General features: G+C 41.4%; 2 protein-coding genes across 9 annotated transcripts in view; one reads left to right on the top strand and one right to left on the bottom strand.

Annotated features, from left to right (window-relative positions):
• OFD1 (OFD1 centriole and centriolar satellite protein) overlaps positions 1 to 2,592 on the top strand; it is a 28,528-nt gene extending 25,936 nt beyond the window's left edge. For 4 of the 5 annotated variants that reach the window (XM_048492677.1, XM_048492680.1, XM_048492676.1 and 1 more), the window contains exons 21-23: positions 73 to 243; positions 776 to 840; positions 1,192 to 2,113. In XM_048492677.1, the coding sequence (XP_048348634.1) occupies positions 73 to 243; positions 776 to 840; positions 1,192 to 1,243 (288 nt within the window). In that variant the 3' untranslated portion in view covers positions 1,244 to 2,113. Of the gene's footprint in view, positions 1 to 72; positions 244 to 775; positions 841 to 1,191; positions 2,114 to 2,467 lie in introns of those variants that run through there. The other variant, XM_048492678.1, reaches the window with a different exon arrangement.
• A 1,217-nt stretch (positions 2,593 to 3,809) lies between these two features.
• GPM6B (glycoprotein M6B) overlaps positions 3,810 to 26,299 on the bottom strand; it is a 133,677-nt gene continuing 111,187 nt past the window's right edge. For 3 of the 4 annotated variants that reach the window (XM_048492685.1, XM_048492681.1, XM_048492684.1), the window contains 6 exons: positions 20,531 to 20,717; positions 18,175 to 18,331; positions 11,037 to 11,208; positions 9,218 to 9,291; positions 7,776 to 7,841; positions 3,810 to 5,736 (listed from right to left, as the gene is read on the bottom strand). In XM_048492685.1, coding sequence (XP_048348642.1) covers positions 5,587 to 5,736; positions 7,776 to 7,841; positions 9,218 to 9,291; positions 11,037 to 11,208; positions 18,175 to 18,331; positions 20,531 to 20,717 — 806 coding nt within the window. In that variant the 3' untranslated portion in view covers positions 3,810 to 5,586. Of the gene's footprint in view, positions 5,737 to 6,578; positions 7,055 to 7,775; positions 7,842 to 9,217; positions 9,292 to 11,036; positions 11,209 to 18,174; positions 18,332 to 20,530; positions 20,718 to 26,299 lie in introns of those variants that run through there. The other variant, XM_048492682.1, reaches the window with a different exon arrangement.

Here is a 26,299-nt window from a genome sequence, read left to right as displayed (position 1 = left end):
TAGACAGAAGGATTTTGTTTCTAATGGGTCGTGTTTAGTTGGTCATATTTGCAAGTCCTGTGTTCTTTTAAGAATATGCAGGAGTCGGTGACAACTAAAGAGAGAACTCAAGATGAAAATGCAGATGAACTGGAAGTGAGTCTGCAGAAAGCCGAAGACCATGGTGGTGACGCTGTTCCTAACCCATTGGAAAAATACATGAAAATGGTTCAACAGAATCAAGAGCAAGAGATTGCGAACAAGGTGATGTTTTCTACCAGCAAAGAGTTAGAAATTGTGTAACTGAAAGCCAGGTGAGATTTGGAAAGAGTGTAGTGCTGGAGAACAGGAAACGCAGTGCCATAATTTCAAATCAGACTTGATTTTAAATGTTACATTGGCTGCTGCTTTTCACGGTGCAAAGAACAAGGGAGGATTTTTTTTTTGCCTCTCCAGCATTACATTTAAATCACATCTTAGATTCCCACAACAGCTATTCATCCTAAGCAACCCATGCAAGAAAGCACATAGAGTAGCATCCACTGATTCCCACAGAGTAAGTATAGTATGAGATTAATTTTGTCTTTATACTTCTCCTCTCTTCGTTTCAAATTTAGTAGGTAATTATGGCAGGGACTAGACACACGTATTCATTATATTACACTAAAAAGTATAAGAGCTCACAAAAACAATGCTAATGTTGTCTCACAAGTTTCTTAATTGCAAATTTGTATACAATAATAACAATGTAAAGAGTTGCTAAAGCATCCAGTAGTAACTTTCTCTTATTTGCTAGACTTCCAAGAAAGAAGATGTTGACATATCATCAGAGAGACTCCCAGGAAGCGAAAGGGAGGACAGGTATATACTTCTTGACTTTTCTACTTAAAATAGTTTTGATAAAGGAATGTAGAACTGATTTTGATCCTTTTGAAATGGGTAAACTTTGATTATCCCCTTGTAACAACTATTGTGTGATGAATATCATGTTTTCTCATTTGGTAATGTGAAACAAATACAAGGTGGCTATGTTAAGTTAAAATTAAGGAATGTTTACTTGCTCATTAAGTGGCATTATATATTTGTCCAACAGCTCTGTGTCCTAGGTCTGCCTGTTGGGTGAAGACTAGCTGGAGGAATTCAGGGTTCCCAGAAAGTGTTGTAAGATTAATTGTATCAGCTTGTTTCAAAATCCACTCTTGTGTGTTCTAGTTTTAGTGCTGCAGGCAGCCTTCAGGGAGAACCTGATGAAGATTTCTGGTGAACATCAACCACCTGCCTAGAAAGATGAATGTAAGAAAAACTTCATGTAGCAAAATGCTAGATATCTGTAATCTTGGAAAAGCTTTCACCTGCATAATTAACTGAAGAAGTACTGCATCAGAATATATTTTTAGCTGATTGCAAGGTTGTTATCTTTATTTGAATATTTTAGTAGAGACATCCCTTATTAGGCATATATACATTTGATATAGTTAAAACAGTGCAGGAAAACAAATAAACATAATAAAATAAAGGCATATAGAGGTGTAATGAATTAAGCTAATATAATGATTCGTCAAGCCCCATATCTTGAGGTTGAAGAGTATACATCAGAGCAGGGAACTAACTAAAGATACTTCTGATGCAAGGTTGTTATAAACTGTTGGACTTGAATCACACTATGAAAGACTATGTTTACCTGAACAAAACTAGTGAGTCAGTGTGCTAACGTATAATTTCACCTGTTCAGAATATTCCAAATTAGCATGAGAACAGCCACTTTGAGTCTATACTGGTCCAATACTAACTATCTTCCCCTATCCCAGTAGAATCACTACAAATCACCAGTTTGACTTTTAAAATCAACCATGTTTAGTAAGACAGTAAGCATGGGAAATAACCTCTCAATTTTCAGTTAATTCAGAAGTGGTTGCTTCCTAGGGCTTATGCTACAGTTTTGATAATGGGTCATCAACCATATCTGTGATATTTTTATAAGTTTTATTTGTATCAGGGCATTGCTTGAAAACTTTTCTACTGTTGCAATTTATTTCAAGAAATTAAATATTGACTGTGTTTACAAACAAGTGGAATCCTTGTCTATCGAAATAAGTAGTACGTTTAAAAATAAAATAAATATGTACTAATCATTTTCATTTTTGAAGTCATGTTATTCAGGTACAAGCTTACTGTTGAAGCGCAGAGTATTTGAACTAGTCTTCGCTAGTGGTAGGCATAAGCACTGGAGTGTACATACTCATGTAATTTGCCTTCTAGAGACTTATGGGGCAGTCCTTTAGCAGGACTGTTAAGATATTTATCAGTTCTGCTTATGTAAGAAAATGCATTTTTCAAACCTGGATATGGCTGGCATCATAAGCAACGTTGTTTTTTCAATTAGCAAAAATTGAGGGCATATTTTTAAAAATCATCGTGCTATAGAATATTAAAATACTGGAGCAGGAGGATAGAAAGTTCCTCACACGCTGCTGTATTTGTTTTACAGGATCCTGACAAATAATTACTTGTGAATGGCTACGTTTACATCAAAAAAGGAACCTGTGAGACAGTGAGAATTTAAACTTTTATCCTTTGGATGTGCAGTGTAAAATAAAAGCTCTTCTAAGACAACGCATTTCGTTCACAAATAAGCAACCCAAATAGAAATAGCTAAAAACAGGACCTTCCCAACGAGTACCTTGAGAAATAGCTGAACATATTTATGACATTTTTTCTAGTATCCTTTTAAAGATTCTGAAAAACAGTTTTGATGCCTAATTTTTATATTTTTGACATGATCTTTAACATATTGTCCATAGACTCACAAAATAGAACACACTACCCAACAGTCAAACAGGGCTTTTTTTTCCTGATCTACTGGCAATTTAGATATCAAAAACTAACTATAAACAGAGTAGCAAACCCATAAATAAGAAATGTCATCTTGTGACTCAGACCAGAGATTCTCTCCGCTTGGGCTACACAATGCAGCTTTTCATGTTACTTGCTATTGATGTAGTCTGGTCAAAGCACTTTCCGTGGGATTTGATAGATGCAAAACAGTCTAATGCTGCCTGGTGTAAGGGTTTTTAAAAAAGTGTTTTCTATCACAATGTGTCATGTTGCCCCTGCTCCTGGAGCTCCAGTGGTTTGTATCCCATCAGACATTGCTATCTAAAGGAAATTTTAGAAGCCATTATTTTGAAAGAGAACCATAGATGCACAGTCTTCATTCTTGCAGACCGTTTGGAACCAGTTTTATGACCCAAAGCCTCATTCCTGGGTGCATAATATAAACGTTCCAATTGCCACCAGCGAAAAAGATCAGAATAAATAATCTCAGAGCTTTTGAGGTGGATTCCCAGTGGCCAGTTGCCAACTTAGTACAGCAAACACACATGGTAACTGGCTGCTGTGGGTTTTCCAGGCTGTGTGATCGTGGTCTGGAAGTTTGTGCTCCTAATGTTTCACCCACATTTATGGCAGGCATCTTCAGGAGGTACATCACAGTGAGAAACCTGCTGTGTCTGAAAGTGCCAGTCAAAGATGCAGGGCGAAATGTTAGAAGTAAAAACTGCCACACCATGACCACACAGCCCAGAAAATTCACAACAACTAGTTTATTCTGGCCATGAAAGCCTTCCACAATACACACAGTAACTCTTATAAATGAATATGTCAGGTGAACAAATAAATCTCCCAGTGATATCTGGACTAGATTCCTAACACCACAGGCCTCAGTAGACAAGTACCATGTGGGATAGTTAGCACCTCTTAGATCATAAGGACAGTCTGTACTAATTCAAACATTGTCAGAAAAGTTTCTTAAAATAAGCATACACAAAATATTGGTTCTATTATCTACAAATATTTATTGTAACACTTGGATATAACTACAGGAAGCCCTTGGCACTGATAGAAAATATTGATTCACGGTTAGGTTACAAAAATTTATACATAGCAAAATTTAATGCTCTTTACATAAAAAATATTAGACTACGTAAACAAAACTTCAAAAAACTCCCAGTAATAGCTACATAGAATTAGAAAAGAATTAGGCTTTAAAGACACTGTCTGTTACCTTTATGCAAACACTGAACTAGAAAGAACATCACCTGCATTGCTGTAGAAACTGGTATCCTTCATGCAACAGGTAAAAACAAACACTAAGCTATTTTTATATCTGCTCTACAAAGGATTTTTGCCTCTTTAAAAAGAAAAGAAAATCATTTAAGCATGTAACAAAAAAGCAAGGTAATACCTGAAGTTCTTTTCCACATTTATTTTATTCGTTAACCTTCCTAAAGAAATGTGTGCTTCCTTTTATTATTATATACTTCTGCATGGGTTACAGGAGCATTTTAATATTCAGCAAACATTCAAAACAAATCAACCCACACATAAACATGGATGTATGGACTTGACTTTTCACTGATTTAAAACTCACTTATGTACTTTAATTTTCTCCAACATTTATATAGTTTTTAAAAAATAGCACACCAAAATATACCATCACTAGTACTCAAGCTAGCACTGAATGTTTCCAAAAACATTAGAAGGCAAATTTCTGTGGGAAACAGATTTAAAATGGCACCCAATACTTTACTGAACACCACATTTTCTTATTGTAAGAGAAAACAAATATGTACTGTCTATAAATGTGTTGAGCACCAAAATTCAGATGGGTGGTTGAGCAGTGCTCGGCATGGCTGTTTTTTGTTTTGTTTTATTTTGTTTTAATCTACAAATTCTTTTCTCACTTTAAGCAGTTCAATCAGCGTTAGTTCAACAAGGTAACACTTTCCTCTTAGATAAAACACTGCCAGGATAATGATCTCCCGCTGCTATATAAATGCTTAAGACATTTATAGAAAATAAACATTAAGGCAAAGCTGACATTTATTTTCAGAGAAGGGAATCATTATCCTGATCCGTAGGGTCTGTTTACATTCCATCAAACACCTTTCTTAAAACAAAATAAATTAACGAAACTTGGGGACATTCAGCACCCAACTTACTCAGGTAAGTGCAGTAGAACAGTGGCTCATTATAGCATTGTTGAATAAGGAGAGTGGCTCAGAAGACATTTCTGGAATTTAGACTCTAAAACCTGGTTTTAATTTTGAGAGAGACGGAATAAGCTGATTTACAACTTTCTGAAAACAAACATAACCGTCAGCATTCAGAGCAATACCTTTATCTAGTTAAGTACTAGAATCTTAGTTACACCTGTGTAATTATGTACAGCCTTTTAAAATCTTCTAGTCCTTGCAGGGCTGAATACATACTGCAGTATTCCATTTGGGAAAGGTGTTTTGTCATCAGTCATTTTTCACAATTACCAAGAGCATCCATAAAAAGATCTGACTTGGGTATATGTGTGTGTATAGTGGTCTACAATGAGGATGTTTGTCACCCTCCCCCATCCGCCCCCCAATTCCAAACTCAGCACTAAAGGAATGAAGGATATCCACTGCAAGGTTTCCCTATGAACATGGCCCAGAAGCATGAATATGAAGTTTTTACACTTCGGTATTTGCTTGGACATACACCTGTACTGCAGAACGGCTGCGTGTTGATTTGTCAGAGCTACAAAATTCTTCTGAAAAGGACTCTGGCAAACATTTATGTGTAAGAATTGAGTTGCTCTTTGGACCGAGACTGGATATCCTGCAGCTCCTGTTCTTCTTTTGCTTTGATATCCTGGTAAGCCTGCATTTTGCTTGCATCCTTTAAGTAGGCCCAGTTAGAGGAGAGTATCATGAGGAAGTGGATCTGGAAGAGAAGGGTGAGCATGATGGCTAGTCAGAATGTCAAGAGGCAAAGCAGGCAGCGAGTCAGATTAATTCAAAAGTTATTCTACATTATTAAATATTAAGTGGACAGAGGGTTCCTAGAGGTCTTCAGAATGTTGTGTGCTTCGTTCTATTAAGGAACAGCTGGCAAAAGTTAGTATGAAACAGGAATGAAAGCAGTTAATGCAGAAGTACAGCAGAAACAGGAAAGCAAGTGTACATGCTGAAGCCTACCAGAGCAACTTGAAAATGTCATATTTCCTTCCCTGCAACCCCCCAATGTGGGCTCAAGATCGTCATACGTAGAAGTTTTTCAAAGCTTCTTCCTACTATACGAACTAGAAGAAAATACCAGCTGCCCACCATCCTCTCGTGTCAAAATACATGCCATGTCAGCCAATAATTACACATTGGGACAGAGCCATTGAGACATACTTCAGTAGCATTATAAGTGGTGCCACAATGCAACCAATATCTGCTCTTTCTCAGAGGCAGGGGACCTAGCAAAAGGACCGGGGATGTGTTTACATGCTGCAGCTAGAGAACTGGGTAGGCTTTGTTTGCTGAAAATAATCTGGTATTTCAACTCCTCAAGAGATCAACTGAGTTGCGCCTCAAAGCATTTGGCCAGTGAAAGCCTCATTTATTGGTGTTTTCTGGTAAACTGGCTTTGAAACTGAGGCTATTTTTATTTTGTTAGGTAGAGATAAGAGGCAAATGGGAAACACTTTTGACAGAGCAGCACTGGGTGAAAGCAGTCTTGAACTTCAAGGCAATCACTGGCCATTACCAATAATCAAGCTTGTCATTTTGCAAGTCATCTATTGTAGAACCGATGCTTTATTATTTTTCAAATTAGTGAACAGCAGGCATAAAATAACTTATTACAGGCCCTTAAATCGATCCAGTAATTGTTTCAGAGATGATGGTTAGAAAAATAGTTTGTTAAAACAAAAGCCCTCCTTCCTTTAAAAGGATGATTTACAACACCACTAAAAAAACAACTACACTCTCTCATAGTATAGAAAGGAGCCAGATCTCACCCACATTCTTATTCATATACAATCAATAATTTGTATTAATCTAATATGCTTAACATAGGCTTACTGAAGCTATTTACAATTGAGTGTAACAAACTTCAAAAGCTAGACTCTTAGTCTAGGGTGTCAGTGGTATTTCAAGCTACAGAATGCAGCTCTTTACTGGGCTTAGGCAATTTAGAATTTAGTGCAGCAATCTTCCCGACTCTTAAACTTCAAAACAGCATAGTTATATGTGGTAGCCATCATGTAGATCAGCTGGTGGAAGAGAACAAAATACAGCATGTAAGAAACAAGTCCTTTACGCCCTTGAGGCAGTTCTTTGTATTAGAATAAAAAAGGTACAGTGGCAGACAATGATTTCAAATGAGAGCTATGGAAACCCCTCCACATCAGCTAACTAGGTGGTTCTGACAGCTGCAGAGGGAAGCACAGCAATTCATTACTTCACCTGAATCTGGCTGACAAGATAAAAACTGGCTGTTGAAACAGTTCCTCAACTGTAATGAATGCATTCATGCCTCTATTTCCAATTTGCTGAATGGTTTGAGTTGCTCAGTAAATTTGCCTACTTCTAGACAACCAAAAGAAAACTTTCATAATCCCCACACTTAAAGGAAGGAAAGACAGGACTATTTTAAAAAATTCCAAAGATAGAAAAATTCTGAATTGTCTTAAATTCTACAGACTACAAAAATACTTCTAGTCAGAAAAATCCATACAAGTTAGCCATGCAATTGGTGGTGGTGGTGGTGGGGGGGGGGTTAAACAATACAGCAAAAACTATTTACAAAGCTTGCTTTGATGCAATGCTGTCCTGGGAAACACATGTACTTGCCTGCTGCTTGTAAAGTCCTGTGAAAACTATGGCCAGGATCCAACAAACATCAGTTTAAAGTGATCGCTACTATTTGAACTGTTGCCTCAGAAAAGGGAATAGATCGTTTTTTCAGAAGAGGCAACAAAATTAAGTACTCACCAGGGCTATGACAGTCGCACCAGCTCCCGCACAGGCCACAATGAACAGATGGTAAGACAAATAAAACTATAAAACAGTAAGAAGGGGGGGGGGAATCATTTCAGAAGTTTCGTTGCGCACTAGAACATCTTAATCCACCTCTAAATAGGCTTCTTACCATGGAGAACAGTGTGATTCCAAGACTTGTAGGGATTGAAAAATATATATTTCTGAAAGGACAGTCACTTCTCTGCAGCAACAATATAATTTCTTCTGGCACTTGTATACTCAGTAACATGCACTGTGATGAGATTAGTAACATTGGTAAGTGCTGCCAAAGTTCTTTATGTGGTTACTTACTCATTTGACGCTTGAAAGGAAAATGTCTGTGCAAACCAGACACTACCCAGGAAGAGCTATCAGTTACTTCCGTGATTGTGGCTTCAATCAGGAATGGATCGATCCATTATGTAAAATTGTTACATACTAAGTCTTTCTCCATGCTGATCAGGGGGCAACTTACATAGTTGCATGAAGAAATTCAAGTGCATGAGTCAGTCCAAATGGGTCTTTTTTAAAACAACAACATGTGCCCAGGGGCACCATCACAGCTCCTCTGGCCCATATTTTCAGTATGGACGTGCCAACAACATAAAGGATGAAGTACTCTGAGAAGGCAGGACACCATGGGTGGCCATCAGTCATGCCTAAGTCCAGACCATTGTAGCTCTACTGCAGCTGTACATAGTTAGGAGACCTTTTGGTTCAAAGCTACCCCACCTATATTGACATAAGCTAACATTTTTCTCTGGAGGGGAGAGGATGCATTTTGAGAGGAACACCTTATGCTCAAGAGCGAGTGCATTCAGTGGTTAAGAGCAGCAGTTCAATTCCCATCCTGCTGGGTGACCTCTCTCAGAACTTTCTCAGTCTATGCAGAGGCAGGCAATGGCAAACCACCTCTGGGCATCTCCTGCCTTGAAAACTCCATGAGTCACCAAGTCAGCTGTTAACTTGGCAGAACTCTCTTCCATCATCTCACTGCTGTCTCTCCTTCAAAGTACATCTTTATTTAACTGTTGATTTCAAAACATCCTCAGAAGTGGCATGCACTGTACTGCAACACAGGTACAGGTTGTCTCCAAGCACTGCCATATAATTGACCCATTCTAACCAAATTCGGCGCAGCTCTTGGTGCCACAACTTGGAATTCAGCTATATCAAAGAAGTTCTCTCTATCCTGTTTACCCATAATGTAGTCTGGTGTGACAAGAAGTGTTCCAGACAGAAGTCTTCGGGACACTGCAAGACATTTTGTCATTTATTCTAGATGATTAACCATCTTGACCTTTTTTTTTAAACACGCAGTGACAGGCTGGCAAACACAATTATGTCCCAGTTGTCAACATCTGCTTTCATATGAAGGTGAGCAAGAAAGCATGAGCTGCTGAGGCCTGACTTACCTCAGGTGTGTCGCACATTTCTGCTAAGGCTGACCCACATGCCCGGCCAGGTACAGCATTCCAAGGGATAATCCCTGAAGATAAAATACCAAAATGAAACATATTAGAGCAGTGGGATGATATCATTCTCCTTTCCTGAAATCCATTTCCCTTCCCCACCTACATGCAAGTTGTGTTCCTTCACTGTGCACCCACACAGTGACCAGTTCAATCTGGAGCTGGCAGAAGTAAGCATAAAATCACTCTGACTGTGTACTTTTTCTACATCCAGGATCCATTCCCCTTGCCAAGAGATGTTCTCAGATCTAGGATTTCCATATGGCAGACAAAATGCTTGTTTTAGTCACTGCGGACGCTATCATGTGGCATGCTCATAGCTTATACTGGTTCAGTAAAGGGAGTGCTGAAGTGCCCCCAACTTAAATGCAGGAGGTAAAACCACTCATCATAACCTCACTCAGACTTTGTCCCCTTGCTGCTTTGGTTCACTGGAAATAACTCCCATCGCTCCCATCTGATCACACACGGATGACACAGACTTCTTCATAATTGTGTTCCTTGGAAAAGAAATCATTTACAAAACTGTCTCAAAAATCCCCCCAAACCCAGCTTATTCCTGTGGCCAAAAGACATTTACATTAAAAAAAAAAAGCTACCTAGCTGGAGATTACAGTTTGTAGTTATCTTCAAAACTAAAATACGATCTCCAAAACTTGGCCCAGTCGAAATTTGACAAATCTCCTCCATTTAAAGAAATCAGCCTTAATGATTGCAGAGAAACTAAAAAAACTCAGACTGAAAACCAAATGGAATTTGAATGAGGCATACAAGGATCAAAGGATTCACTGTGTACTATCTTCAGCTTCTGTCCTCATCTAATTATTGCCCTTCTGCCTTACTGTCTTGGTACCCCCCCCCCCCCACTCCCTGAAGCTTTTTCAACCCTTGAAAAGGCACAGGATGGGGTGGGAGAACGACAGGAGTGCCTTGTCATGTGGCACCGCAGCCCACATTTACCTGTTGATGCTGTAACATTGAGTTGTGTCCTAAACTGGGGTGGGGCCAGGCTCAGTCATAGAGCATCTGGGTTGCACATGGAAGGTCCCAGTTGAAAGGACCAGGTAGCAGGTGATGTGAAAGACTGTGGTCAGTCTAGGGACCATCAAGAAATTGTCTATATGGACAATACAGACCTTGATGGACCCATGGTCTGATTCAGTATGAGGCACATTCATGATTCCCCCCCCCCCCCGACTTACACACACATAATGACACTAAACAGACATTGCAGTTCTAGATAATTGGGGGAAAATAGAATTTTTGTTAGTTTTTAGAGCAAAAATCTACCTTTACATACGCAAATAACTACCCATTTGCTAGTTGCTTTATTATATCCATTCTAAAATAGGAATGAAGAAGGAACCTGGTTTGGCCAGCTGTATGCATAATTCAGATAGTTGCAAAAACACTATATAAGAAAACACTGAAGACTCTAATCCAACAGACTAGCTTGATATGTTTTCTAGCTATTTGATCATAGAGTCAGGTTTGCTTAAGCAGTTTATTTTGCTGATTGTTTTATTATTAAGCCTGATATTGTAATGCGGATAACAGCCATAAAATCACTTTAGATAAATGACTTGCCAAATGCAGATCAACTAGATGTATCTGGAATGAGGTCAGTGCAATCTGTATTAATTGAAAAAGTAATGACATGTTCAGAGACGCCACCCTTGCTTGGTTTCCCATTCCTCCTATCCTGCTGAAGACAGGACAAGGAAAGAGGATCAAAGCATTTAATCAGGATTAAAATAAGTACCGTATTGCCTGATATCCACACAGATCTGGTCTGCTGAAGCTGTCATATTTGCCGGGAGAGATCTGATGACTTCACAGGTTGACCATATGTTATAGAACATAAAGACTGGTACTGCAGAGAAGCCAAAGACTCCAAGCCAGGCTATCCCCAGAACATAGGTGAGGAAAACAAACTGTGAAAAGGAGAGGCAGAGATATATTTTACATACAGCTCCTGGTTTGTTTGTTTATTATTTATTTGTTTGTCTTCTAGGTTGCTCTTCTCTGCCAGGCTTCAGGGTGGCTGATGACGAAGAATAATATTACAAACAAATAACATTATAAAAGTTTATAAAATCTGATGAAATCTCATAATTTCCAAAACACTTTGGCGCCTTTTATAAATTTATCCAGTTACTACCATCTCTGCATATCAATATAGCTATCACATCATCATATGTTGGGAGAGGAAATGGGGGAGGCCATAAGGATGTGTTTGGTCCTGGCAAAACAACTCCCTCTTATAGGCCTTGAAGAATTGCAATAAATCCCGCAGGGCCCTGATCTCATTGGACACAGCGTTCTACTAGGCTGGGGTCGGGGCCAAAAAATGGTCTGGCCCTGTTTGAGGACAGCCAGACTGTTTTAGGGATCACCAGTAGATTGCTGCTATCTGAACACAAGGCTCTTTGAGGGACATGTGGGGATAGGGGGTCTCATAGGTATGACGGTCCCAGACTGTTTTGCAGTGACTCCTTTGCAGAGTTAGGTTACACAGGACTTGGTGTGCATATGTTACTGCAAAAACACAATAAGGTAGTACAGTTCCTACATCTTATTACCGGTCAGGTCCTTTCCTTTGTAACCACACAGACACAGACATTCCATTTTAATCTTTAAAAAAAAAAGCCCGGCTTGCTGAACAGCATTAATCTGTTTTGAAGGATTTATTAGGATTTCTTGTACAGGCTTCTGGTTTTCAGTTTGGGAGCAATATAAGGTACAGAGGAACTGTTTACAATGACGTAATTTAAAAAGTTTATGCTTGAACTGGATACAGAAGCAACAATTAAAAAACCTCATACTATGAAGTACACAGTTTTTACCAGTAGACCCACATAGTATCCTCAGTTATGTTCCAGGAGGTTCTCACCACAACAAGCAGGATGGATGATGGTTTTTTAATCACTTATGTGGCTGGGTTGGTGAATTCAGTTGAGTTCAATGTTGTTTCAGCTTTGCTCCTGATTTGTTAGGAGACTGCCCATGTCACAACAGCCATTTCCTATTGGTTAATTGCCCCAGGTCAGGTTCTGCTGGAAAGTGTTTTCATCTTTTTCCCGTTTTTTCACAGCATCGTGGTGACTTTGTGCAACTCACATTTGTGCAACTCTCTGTCCACAGGCATCAACCCCTATGTTCTGCACAGTAACTGTGCTAAAAGCAGATGCCTGTCATTTATTTCAGTGCTTGGCAATTAAGACTAGTGGTACAAATGAAAACCAGGAGCCTTGCAGCATATTCCATTTAATCTGCTGTTCTTAGATTCTTTCCATTTTCTCTGTCTTTACACATTGGAATTCAAAAGATCAGATTTATTCAACATTCTTGTTTTGGCAAATATCATAGCAGATATTCATGCCTTGAGAACCCAAACACTGAAAACAGGCATGGTTTCCCTGAGCACGATGCATGGTTACAAGCTAAGAACACTGACAAGAATTGAAAGCTGTTCTGGCTTCAGGTTACTTCTTTCTCTGAGAGCCCAGCAGCTTTCAGGCTGCTGGTTGGCTCCATTCTGGCTGTCAACATGGAGCATTTTTATCCTAGGGGATCTACATGGCAACAGCCTTTGTGGATCCCCATGCTGTTTCCCAAACTTGGTTTGCTATTATCTTCCTTGAAGGATCATAGTCCAAGCAATTGCTTGCTTGCTTGCCATGTGAGGTTCAATGCTTATAAAATTCCCACCAACAGTCATCTTTTTTGCAGGGAGTTGGCTGGAAAGCCAGCTACAGAGACACTGAGAAGGACCCCACTACACTGTGATTCGTAACTGGTGGCTGGGAATTACTCCTTTTCTCTCCCCTTACCTCAATGGTCGAAGCGGGAGCCCTTCTCTCTTGGACTGCCGTCATGCTATGAAGCTCACTCTCATTTTCCAGACATAGAATATGCAGAGTGGAACTGGAACCCAATGGACCTTTTCTACATAAGGTCCGATGCTGTTGGGAAGGTTTTCTTCCTGATTCCCTCCTTGCAAGCCTGCAGGAGATGGCTGGAAATCTCCTGGAATTGCAGCTGGTCTCCATATCACAGAGATCAGTTCACCTGGAGAAAATGGCTGCTTTGGAAGGTTGACTCCATGGCATTATACCCAACCGAGATCTCTCCCCTCCCTACCCAAAACCTCATCCTCCCCAGGCTCCACCTTCCAAATGTCCAGGAATTGTCCAACTCAGAGTTGGCAATCCTACACTGTATAATAGGGTATTTGTGCCCCTCTTAGGTTTCACCAGAATTTCTCCAGTTTTTTCCAAACTTGATTTGCCATGAGGTTTTTTAAAAAAGATCACAGCAAAGACTGGATGGCTGCCATCTAGTTGAGAAAGTCCAGATTTTCCCAGTTCCATCTACAGGACTGCCATTTTGCCTGCTCCACGGCAGTCATTTCCCTTTGCGTGTAACCTTTTGTTTTTAATTGGCAACTGAATAGCATTATAACAATCTGTGTATCAGATAATCTGAGTTTCCAGCTTTTGCTGCTGCTGCTGCTGCTGCTGCTTCTTTTTAAAAAAGGCTCTAGTTCCTTTCAGTGCAGAGGGAAAAAGACGAAGGCACAACTCCACAAGAGAAAAGGCTACTTTGTACAAAAAATAAAAATTGGGAATTCAGTGGATATCATGATATAATTATATTCGGTTATCAATATAAAATAAAATGTAAAAAGAACCAATGTCTAGAGGAATGGAGCAGGGAGCCTTCCCTGTAGGAGCATTGTTGATGCTGCATTGTACTGGCAGCTGCAGCAGCACTAGGGAAACTACACAAGTATGCCCCTGCATGAAAATCATGTGAGAATTACTCTCAATGGGGGTTGCAAGAGGAAGGAAGACAAAGGGCACATATCCAAGCTGGCAGGCGCTAATCATCAAGCAATTAAAGAGGGAGGAAAATTCCTTTTTCAGCCTTGCTATGTCTTCCATGCACCAACATAATTTTCACTTGGATATAAAAGTTAGGCTTGAGGGTGTCAGTTGCAGAAAAAATGCAAAGGAAAATCCTGTGTGGAGCGTCTGTTGTTCACATGCCAATGCACTCACAGCAGCAATGAGTGGTGAACAAAAATTGCTGTCATATGGAAGCAACCCAGAACATACATAAGAGATTATTTTGCACCATTCTGCAGAGGGAACAAAATTCTCCTTTACCTCTGACTTGCTGACCATAAACAAAGGCTCAAAGACGAACACCAGCTGGGTATACATTCTGAGGAATGAGGAAATGCTTCCGACTCAAGTAAAAAATATGAGCTCTGTAAACAGAGTCAAAGCCTCTCTCCACATCACTGCAAACATAAAGCAATATTCTGTACATCACAGTCCGAGTTCTGCCACTTGATTAAATGCAGATGAGAAGCAGCCCAGACATGAAGAAGTCGCATCACAGAACCTGACTGTGATATATTTGATGTGGTCTAACTAGCTCAGTGGAGGGAGGGGAGGTTGCCAGATCCAAGTTGGGAAACTTCTAGAGAATTTGGGGGTGGAACCTGCAGAGGACAGGAACCTCAGTGGGGAAGAATGCCATGGGGTTCACCCTCCAAAGAATCCACTCTGTCCAAGGGAATGGATTCTCTGTGGTCTGGAGATAAATTGTAATTCTGGTGGATCCTCAGATCTGAATGGAGGTTAGCAACCCTAAACTAAACCTACTATCAGATTTTCATTCTATACCAGTGGTTCTCAACCTTCCTAATGCCATGACCCTTTGATACAGTTCCTCATGTTGTGGTAACCCCCAACTTTAACATTTATCCATTTTACAGATGGAGAATACTGATGCAGAGAGTCTTAGGCAACCCCTGTGAAAGGGTCGTTCGACCCCCAAAGGAGTCGCGACCCACAGGTTGAGAACCCCTGTTCTATCCCCTTTTCATCAAAAAGAACTAAGTAGAATTGTGACTTCATCCACCACGTGCTGGACTGTCTTTGTTTTAGAATGCTCTGCCAGATTGTTGGACCAGATTTTCAGGGGATAGATTTTCAGACAAACAACTTGCTAAACCTGTTTTTCCCTAACAATTCAAAGTGACAACATCATGCAAACATCCAGTTGATGAAGCAGACTCATATAGAAGAAATGATTCTAAGGGTCCGAATGACGGTGGAAGTTTTTTTGTTTTTTCATTGCTGGTGATACCTCAGTGAGACAAATGCAAAATTAAAGGCACTTCATTGAAAAGATGAAAAGAGATATTTCACTCACCGTGTGGTTGTTACTCCTTAACCAGAATGACCCAATGAATCCAAGACATATACCACAACTTATGAAAGTTAAACTATTTTAGGAAATTTCAGTGGAGGCTTTAGAACAGATTCTTGACTCAAACTATACTTCAGCTGTGATGGGAAATGTATTAAAAGTACTGTTTAGCAAAGGACATCTTGATTTTTTCACTTAACAAATTTCCCTTGAACTTTGGAGAAAGTCCACTTGTCCTAAAGTACTTCCCTTTTCTAAAACAGCAATTAAACTTTTGTCCCAGTTAACTGGACACAGAGTCCTATCACTTTTCCTCAATCACGAACAGCCTTGGCTGCTTTCCTCTTTTCTTCTAGGGAAGGTCTTCCAGTCATTTCATAATTTTAGTTCCATGTTCCAGAATCCAGAACAACTTCCTAAACACAGTTGCACCACAGATTTCATAGAGACACTTAAAAAAACATTTTTCATAATAAGCCTTAGAATAAAAATTGCCTCTCTTACTGCTGCCACACAAAGTAGACATTTCCACTGAGCTATCCTTTCTGAACCCATTTTTTTTCTGGTTATTAACTGCCAGTTCAGATCCCATCAATGTATTTCTGAAGTTGTGACTTTTCTGTGCCAGTGATCATCATAGGATTGTTATGATGACAATACAGGGGGTGGAGAACCATGACCTCAACTTCTCAGTGAAAGGACAAGGTAGAAATCTGATACAGAGACAGCATACAAAATACAGACTCTCTTTCATGCCTTTCCAAATATCTTTTTCATGTACATTTTTTCTTATGACTCATTGGTCTCTTCAAAAGACTGCCATTTCTTTTTGTATGCTAATTGTCAAATTCTACTTTATTCCTTTATGATGCTGTAATTCATTTACACCATCATTCCTTAGGGATGAGTAATCCAGTAAATCCTGGCTTTAGTAGGGCCTTCACAGTTTCCCCCATCTCCCTGTCAGAGACCCACGTTGGTCCTTTATTTTTTTTTAAAGCCATTTCCCGCAGCTGCTGCGTGGCTATGGGGAATCTGGGCCTAACTCTTTAAAAATAGGAACATCTAGTTTGACCTTCACCTGACTCTTATTCATGAACACTTTGTTGCTGAAACGGATGCTTCATTACTGAGGCCCTTTTGCAAGCTCCAAAAGAAGCATATGCGTTAATACCCCAATTCCTATGGAAACCAAGTAGAAGAACTACTAGCTGATACACTGAGTAGCTTCAATGAAAGACGGTATGTGTGTAAGGTGAAGCTTCAGTTGGAGTCCAAGACCATATGAGGTTTCTGTACAATAATGATAATTTTGAGGATCTGAGACAGTCTGTAAACTCTAAATCTTTCTATAACAAATTATCCTTGGTCAGGGATGTGATTTAATTCTAGCTGTTTGTTTTCCAAGCTTTCAGTTTTCCAAGCACAAAGATTTCAATGGGATCGCATTGCAAGACCCTCCACTACACAACCACTCAGTAAAGGATAAGGATATACAAATCAGAATATCCCAGACAAGCATCACACAATGAGTTTAGAGATTAGCATTAGCAGGCACCTACACACCTATGTTAACATGTTGGATACACAATCATTCACACAGACATTTGGTCTAATAAGAATACAGCAGCTAGAAGTAATCTCCTTTTTTGGAATTACATATTTTATAAATGAAAAGAAATAATATATGGTAACTATTTAGGCATAAAAGCACTGATATTTTTACACTGTTTGAATTTTAAATGTAGTTTCACTCCTGATTTAGCTGATGTGTGGCTGGAAAGAGGAGAACATTCACTTATTCCATTATTTCACTATGGTGACCATCATTTTCTTCTGGCAGAAGTCAAGAAATAACACTCGAGGAAGTAAGAATGGTACTCTTGGATTACCAAACAATAAGCAATGGATCTATTGGATAAGGAGAGGCAAAAAAAATGGGATGGCTATTACTTGACAGTTGGTTTTCTTTTACCGCCATTTTAAATGGTTGGGCACGGAGGAAATAATGGATTGTAACGTGAATTACATAAGGCTCTCATTCCAAGTGTAGAAGAAAGAACTCATTATAGTGACGCTAGATATGAAAATCAGTGTTATCCTGGCTTTTGTGTGTTTTCCGGGCTGTGTGGCCATGGTCTGCTCCTGTGTGGCCATAGTTTTTGCTCTTAACATTTCACCCGCATCTATGGCTGGCATCTTCAGAGGTATGTTTCTCTCTGTCGCACGTACCTCCGAAGATGCCAGCCACAGATAAGGATGAAATGTTTGAAGCAAAAACATTACCAGACTATGGTCACACAGCCCAGAAAACCCACAACAGCCAGTTATCCAGTTAACTGAACGCAACTCACTGACTGATGACTTTGGAAGTTCCAGTGAATTCAACATTCTGAACCAATAACATGGTATTTAGACCAGTTACCTTCACAAGAAAACCTGCTGTCGTTCCTCAAGCTTATTATTCATTGGCTCCTAAGTCTCTTGGTCCACTGTGCAGCACAAAAGAGCTAATAGATGAGCATTTTCAAATGGGGAGGTTGTATTTTAATGAGCCCAATTATTATAAAATATTCATAGTCATGACTGTGCCAGTGTTATCTCATGAGGAAAAAGGAATTATTGTCACACAGAGGATAGTTTTGGTTTGAAAAAATGGGACAATCAAGACTCACCATTCCACTGATGCAACGGCCACAGATTGTGGTCTTGAATTCACCGTGCAGTTCCTTTACAGCACTTGTTGTATAGAATCCCTCCGCCAACAAAATGATTCCATACAAGAAAAAAAATGATGCAATGCCATAGATTACATACTGCATTAACTTTATTCTGAGAAGGAAAACAAAACAGGTAATCTAAAATTGCCATCTCAAAATGGTAGAGTATGCTTCATAATTATCTGGAGAGGTAAACAAACAAAGACAGGACATCTTTACAGTAATCACAGACTAATATACTAATAAATAATTTTAACAAGCAACCACTATGCTCAAACCTCATTCTTACACAGTATCAGTATGATTTGACTTATTGCATTGTGTTTGTGTGTTCTGACACTGCCTGAGCTGCTGTAACTGTCCCAAACTGCCACAAAGCAATTCTGTCATTACACATTCAGAAAGGGGCAAAATGAAGCTCTGGTGATACTTTGAGTCAGAGGGGGTCATGTACAAAGGGAATGAGAAAGCAGAAGTTTAGCCAAGACGCAGGCTGGCTGAAGAAAGTGGAATGAAGTAGAAAATGGGCTGGGAAACAGGGATCTAAGGAACCGTAAGCTGAGGTGAAAGGCCAAAAAGAAAATAAGCAACATTTATCATGGAAGTATTTATATTGGTGCCTAAGAACAACCACATTATGCATTATTGGAGGGGAAAGTGGACAGGCTGGAAATCAGGAGTCAAGGGGTGCAGGGTTGCTAGGTTTACGGAATAGACCACACTATTGTCCCTTTAAGAACTGCACAGTGCGGGGGAGGGGGGGAGGTTGTATGTTGTGGCTTCTGTGGTATTGTGATCGGATCAGACCTTAAAAGTTCCAGGACAGAGAACTAAGAGCTGAATCTCCTGACTGAACTAAGCAAAAAAATTATTGGCTCCTATTAGTTTTCCATCCAAGGTCTGATGCTGACATCTGGTCTTACATCTTTCACTATCAACATCAGTGTAGAAACCATATATTTGGGGTTTGTGCCCATGTAAGCAGTAGATGACTCCAACTTAGACATAACTAGTTTTGGAGTGTTGTGGGGTTTCCAGGCTGTACAGCTGAGTTCCAGTAGCATTTTCTCCTGACATTTCACCTGCATCTGTGACTGACATCTTCAGAGGATCATCTCCGCTGCATCTCCAGCCACAGATGCAGGCGAAACGTCAGGAGAAAATGCTACTGGAACTCAGCCATACAGCCCGGAAACCCCTCAACACTCCAGTGATTCCAGCTGTGAAAGCCTTCAACAATACATAACTAGTTTTGTTACTGAAGTACCTAGTCACGCTTCTGAGGTAGGTGGAGAAAACAGAACTTGATCTGTAAAATAGGGCAAGATTAAGACAAGCACTATAGTGCCTTTGCAGGAAAGCTGGGAGAACGTTAAGAGCGGCTGCAGCCCAGTAGAAGGACATGTGCAAGCAGGAGGTCCCAGCTTCAACTCTTATTGAAGGACATCCTTCTTGAAATATTGGTTTCCTCACTTTGGGGCAGAAATGGGACTCCTCACCCACTACATATCTGCCATAGATTATCAATTTATCGTTTAATTCAATTATATCTCACTTTTTTTCCCCTAAAGGCCCAAATGAAGACCTAAGACTTAAGGCAGCTTACTTCATTCTCCTCTCTGGCATTTTATCCTCACAACAATCCTGTGCGGTAGGTTAGGCTGAGAGAGTGTGAATGCCAAAGGTCACCTAGAAAACTTCCATAGTACACATGGGGATTCTAGTCTGACACTCTTAATCACTACACCACACTGGTTTAGGTTGTAAGCCACAGCTAGTATACTGAGCATGTGAAATTTTGCATGTTTTGCTGGACTGCCTCACAAGTGGTTAACAAGGATTTCTTCGTCTTCTTAGACTTGGCAGTGTTCCTGTGTACTTAAATATATATTTTAGGAGCCTTGTATCTCCTGGCAACAGCTACTTTTTGGCCTTTGGTTGCTATGGAGCTGTAATAACTCTGCTCTCCTGGATATTTATTACTACTCTTGGTTTTGTTTGGTTTTGTCAAATTAGACAAGCCTTTTGAAGTGGAGGTATATGCTGAGCCTCTAGCAACAGACTTCTGGGAGACGTGCACGAACCCTGTTCTTTCCCATCTCAACAAACTTCTCTCATCAAGCGACATTTTTAAGAACTTCCCTAGAGACTCCTTTAATAGCTTGCCTAAGATGAACTCCACAAATTTACCAAACAGTTCAGCAGCAACTCCTAACTTCTGGTACACTGAACTTGTTCGTTCTCAACTTTGACAACAGTGTTTTATCAACCATCTTGGTACATGGAGGAAAGGAAGTGGCTTCATACTCACACTTCAGACAACAGAGCATGATCAGTGGCATTTGTGGAGAAGCGCTGTTCGAGGATAGTGATGGTTCCAGCAAGGGCAACATGACCACAGCCGCAGAACAAGGCTACTCCAGAGAAGCAAAGAATAGTAGCCACAAGTGAAGCATATGGGACTCCTCCCAGGCACTTAATGCAACATTCAAAGCAACCTAAGTAGGAAAAAAACAAACAAACAAAGGTGTCATTATCAAATTACAAGAGCCAGTCATGAGAACAAAAGTGTTTGGTTTTCATGTGGTAAAACTGGTAAAGAGGAAGACTCATAAGAACACTGGTTACAACTCCCTGTTTATGTCATCTCAAGGACTAATTACAATCCAAAGTCTGTAATCCATACAAGATCAAAGGTTACAAATTAAGAAAGCTTATGTACAATGTAACAGAAGTCAGTTTCCTCCTATGAAAGGCAAATTTAATCCTGATATTTCAAGACAGATAACAACAATAAGCCTACTTCTAGTCCCACTGAATGTGTCATTGGCTTTTATAACATCTTTGCAGGATCAGAATAAATGTGTGAACCAGAAAGTTTCCCATTAAGTTTTCATGTCACTCACTGACCACCTTGGGCAAATAATTTTTCACCTGCCTCAGTCCTCCCATTTACAAGTATAAGAATTAGTTGTTATAAGAATTTAGTGAGATGATATACATGAAGCATTCTGAATACCCCAAAACCTCTGCACACAGGATACAAAATAATGGATTTTGAAGATCTTTAGCATTCCAAAATATAGAAAATCTATCTAGCTGGATAGGGCAGAGCTTGTCTTCCTAAGCTTAGAAAGAGACACTGCTTCGGTCTTCAGATACAACTTTAAAAAAAGACTGTACTGTACTTGTCTCACCAATGGGTATCCAAAGCAGTTTACCACATGCCCTTTTTTATCCTTACAGTAACCACCCAATGTAAGGAGCCTTTCTCCAGTTGAAGTGCATCTTTAGGAAAGACTCATTAGGATGGAGAAAGGCTTCAGACTTTGCTAAACAGAGCGGCTCGATCCACCCTAATAATATAATTGTTTCAGCACATGGTCAAAAATAGTACCATTTGGGAGCAGCGGTAGCAATTAGGATTTGCATAATCCATGCCTCCTGCAAGAACTCCTGCAAGAACTGATTAAAGTATCGATTAGGATGGAGCACAGTCTGTACTACTAATCTCTCAGAGGAATTCAGGGAGATTTCTTTACCCTGATTTTAGGGCAATGAGGATAACAAGTAGACCAGTATCAACCAGTGATAACAGGACATTTGAACACAGATCTCCTTGATATCAGATCAACATTTGAACTGTTATACCACCTGGACTTTAGAACATAAGAAAGAGCCTGCTGGAACAGACCAGAGTGCATCTAGTCCAGCACTCTGCTACTTGCAGTGGCCCACCAGGTGCCTTTGGGAGCTCACATGCAGGATGTGAAAGCAATGGCCTTCTGCTGCTGCTGCTCCTGAGCACCTGGTCTGCTGAGGCATTTGCAATCTGAGATCAAGGAGGATCAAGATTGGTAGCCATAGATCGACTTCTCTTCCATAAATCTGTCCAAGCCCTTTTTAAAGCTATCCAGGCAGCATATTCCAAACACCAATCACGTGTTGCGTGCAGAAGTGTTTCCTTTTATTAGTCCTTATTCTTCCCCCCAGCATTTTCAATGTATGCCCCCTGGTTTTAGTATTGTGAGAGAGAAAAATTTCTCTCTGTCAACATTTTCTACCCCATGCATAATTTTATAGACTTCAATCATATCCCCCCTCAGACTCCTCTCCAAACTAAAGAGTCCCAAACGCTGCAGCCTCTCCTCATAAGGAAGGTGCTCCAATCCCTCAATCATCTTCATTGCCCTTCTCTGCACTTTTTCTATCTCTTCAATAGAAGATTTCTTTTTCTACCACTTTCTTATACTTCGTTATGTGTGAAAGACAGCTTATAAGTATACCCACATTCTAGTTTCCTGTTTAGGGAAAATTAACACATCAGGGTGAAGGCCTCTAGCCTTGCCTCCCCTATGCACACACAAGGAGATTTTGATGTGAAGAAGCTTTCAAACTATCACATCTCCCATGGGAATGCAGATTGTGCCACATGTCCTGCTGAACATTTCAACTGACTTGATAATAAATAACAGAAGGAATTTCAAATTATAACAACAACAAACAGTGGCTTAAAAGTTCTGTCCTTTAGTTAAAAGAAGCTGAATTTATTCTTAGGTAGAGGATGTTTCAGTCATTCTTTTTGTTTCCAGTACCAAGTCTCCAAACTTCTGCTCAAGAGAAGGGTCAACCTGGACATTTTGCTGACCTGCACTATATCATGGTTAAGATTGCCATTTTGGCAGGACATCTCGTGCCAGCACCCCATTGTTTGGCAATGGGAATAAAAAAAAAACACGTCTTGAGACTGGCGTGACATCACTTCTGAGGAAAACCTAGAAGTGGGCATTTCTACATTCTCATGTTCCTCAAGTCTAACTTCCTGTTCTTTCGTGGCAGGGGAGAGGTGTTTCGATTTTGCATATGTTTTGCTTCCTCTAGTGGTCAATACAACATTATATAATTTTAAATAGAACATAAAGACTTCCATTTAAACCTGCAGAGAGATATGCTCCATTTAAAGCTGTGTGATGCTGAATTGACTACTAGAGAGATCAAAACATGTGTGGAATTGGGCCTCACCTCACCCCGAAGAAACAGGAAGTTAGATGTGAGGAACATAAGAACATGGAAAAGCCCAATTATATTACATAACAACAGGAATTGCCACAAATTATATTGTTTCAACCTAGAGTTTCTGAAGATTTCTAAGCTGATATGATGGCACTTCAAGTTCTCCATGGAAGCAACATAATGGCAGACACAATGCTGTGCCCCCTTTCCTTGTCCCTAGCCCGAGTGCATGCCAACTGCATGGCCAAGCAACCCCTAATCCTGACTGCTGACAGTCTAAGAAACCACTAGATTAAATAATTACTGTAAAAGTTACTGAGAGAGTCTGCACTAACACAGTGGCAGACACTATGTTTTGAAACAGGGCATTTTTGTGCCTGTATGTGCCAGTACAGCATACTGGCCCCTCTTTCAGCCAGCAAGTTTGGGACACCATCTTTTTTGGGACCAGGCGGTTCTGACTGAGAAGCCATAGCCTGCCCTGTTCTGCAACTGAAGTCACATCCACTGATGATGTCAGCAGGCATTAGGGTGTCCATAGGTGTCAATTGCCACCTTTTTCTAGACTGCTGACCTCCCTGACTCTAACACAGCAATTCCCAACCAGGATTCCGTGGTACCCTGGGGTGCCATGAGAATGTCCCAGGGGTACCGCGGCAATTCTACCGGGCCCCCTCACTTTTGCGGTGTCTCCCACCGGCACCAGCAAGGATATGGAGCTGGCCCAGGGGGCAGGGCCTGCCGCAAGGTCTACAGCCACTTCCCAGCCCCTGTGCTTCCCTTCACCCTGGGAGAGGAAGGTGAGGGGAAGCAGGGAGGGGAAGGTGTGGGGAGGATGGCAGGGGTACTCTGAGATATGAAGAGTGCGGTCAAGGGTACCATGACGTCAAAAAGGTTGGAAAACACTGCTCTAACAGCTGCCTGCACTTTACCTTCACCAGCCCTCCTGCCCACCTCCTGGTTACACTGCTAGCCCACCACCCCTAAGACCTTCCTAATAGGGTTGCCACCCCCCCCCACAGGAATTAGGAGATCCTTTGCATTAATACCCCCCCCCCCCAAGCACCATTCAACCAGTCGGGGGGGAGGGAACTTAGGGCAGCAAAAGTAGTCTGAAGCCTCCAGCAGCCAAAATATGATGGCATCATTTCCAATGTGCTCTAAACGAGATGTCATTGCATTGTCACCAACCGTGGGGATACTCTGATATTTGGGTAATATTTGGAGATATTTGGATTATGTTGCCATCTACCTTTGAAATACTTCTGTACAGTGGCATAACTATCATAGGGCGGGGTGAGGAGAGGCACTCTGGGTGAATGCCATTGAGGTCATGTGGGGGGGGGTGGAAAATCACCCACCATACCTCTCCTCCTTCCTCCCTCACCGCACCCTGCCAGGGCCAGCGGATGCCGCTGTGCTCGTCCATGCCTGGCCCTGCTAGGGGCAGCGGAGGCTGCTTCATGTGACCCGGCTTTGCTGCCAGCTAAGGTAAGTGGGGCATGGGGTGGCCCAGGGGACCATGGGTGTGTGTGTGAAAAACTCGGAGTCTGCCCTGGGCTCCATTTTCCTAATTACACCCCTACTTCTGCAGAGTATCTCATTATTAGGCATCATGGTACTATTGTTTTAATTTGTTTATACTTCTATTTTAAATGTTTTTTTTAAAAATTATGGATTGTATTTATTGACTGTTGTGACCCACCCTGAGCACTGCGGGGATAGGGTGGGATATAAATTGGAAGGAAATAAATAAATAAATAAATAAATAAATAAATAAATAAATAAATAAATTCTATGGTAAAAACAGCCCAAATTGCATATTCTGGTTGAAAATCACATAATCACAATTTGGTCACTGGAGACCTCAGAACATGCATGCTGCCAGTAATGTCCCTGTCATGGGCCAGCCTGTGGGCAGTTACCTGGACTCAGAGGACTCAGATGCAGAACCTGCTAACACCAGGCACTCGGAAGTGGCTCCTCATGAGGAAGCAGAAGCTGACCACACTGTATAGCCCAGGGGTAGGGAACCTGCGGCTCTCCAGATGTTCAGGAACTACAATTCCCATCAGCTCCTACCAGCATGGCCAATTGGCCATGCTGACAGAGGCTGATGGGAATTGTAGTTCCTGAACATCTGGAGAGCCGCAGGTTCCCTACCCCTGGTATAGCCAGAGTAGGCTGCTTATGAGGAAGTTCAGACAGCAGAGTCAGCTACCAGTCCTTCCTCATCTGATACCATGCAGCTGAGAGAACCTGAACAGTCCTCCACCAAGCCCTGTGATTCGCAAATGAGGCAGAGACAGCAGCAGCAGCAGCTACAGTGCCGAAGGAGGAGTGCTTGTTTTTCTGCAGGTATGGTAGAAGGCAGTGGCGTATCTACCTAGGGAAAAGGGTTACCCCTTGTCCCTGGGCGCCACTCTTCTGGTCACGTGGGGGGCGCAAAATCAGCCCCCCATGTGACCAGGAAGTCCTGCTGCCTCATCGTTTTCAAGTGCCTTGACCCCGTCCATGTGTCACTGACATGGGCGGGGTCAGGGTGCTCAAAGACCATGAGGCAGCAGGAAGTCCTGGCAGGACTTCCTGCTGCCTCCAAGCGCCCTCAACCCCACCCATGTCGCCATGGACTCCCCCCTCCCTTCCTTCCCCCCCTTGCCAGCTAGACTCCCAGCTGGCAGCCTACAGTCTCTTCTGACCTCCGCTCTGGGCAGGCCAGAAGAGACTGCAGTCCCGGCCTTGGAGACCTGCACTGAGCACTGAGGCCAGGGGTGGGGTTTAGGGAGCAGGAAGTCCCACCCCCTCCTGCTCTCCAAGCCCCATCCCCAGTCTCAGTGCTTATAAAAGCAGGTCTCTGAGGCCAGGACTGCAATATCTTCTGGCCTGCCCGGAGGGGAGGTCAGAAGGGACTGCTGGCTGCCGGCTGGGAGACCAACCAGCAGGGGGAGTTGGGGGGTGGAGTTGGGCACCCTAGACCTTGCCCATGTCCATGGTGACATGGGCGAGTCGAGGGCACCGGCAGTGGGGGGCATCAGGGGTCGGAGCTGAAGGTGCATCAGGGGGTGGA

The sequence above is a fragment of the Sphaerodactylus townsendi genome, linkage group LG04, assembly GCF_021028975.2.
Source record: "Sphaerodactylus townsendi isolate TG3544 linkage group LG04, MPM_Stown_v2.3, whole genome shotgun sequence".
Classification (NCBI taxonomy): Eukaryota; Metazoa; Chordata; class Lepidosauria; order Squamata; family Sphaerodactylidae; genus Sphaerodactylus; species Sphaerodactylus townsendi.
This window is presented reverse-complemented; position numbering and strand designations above follow the sequence as displayed.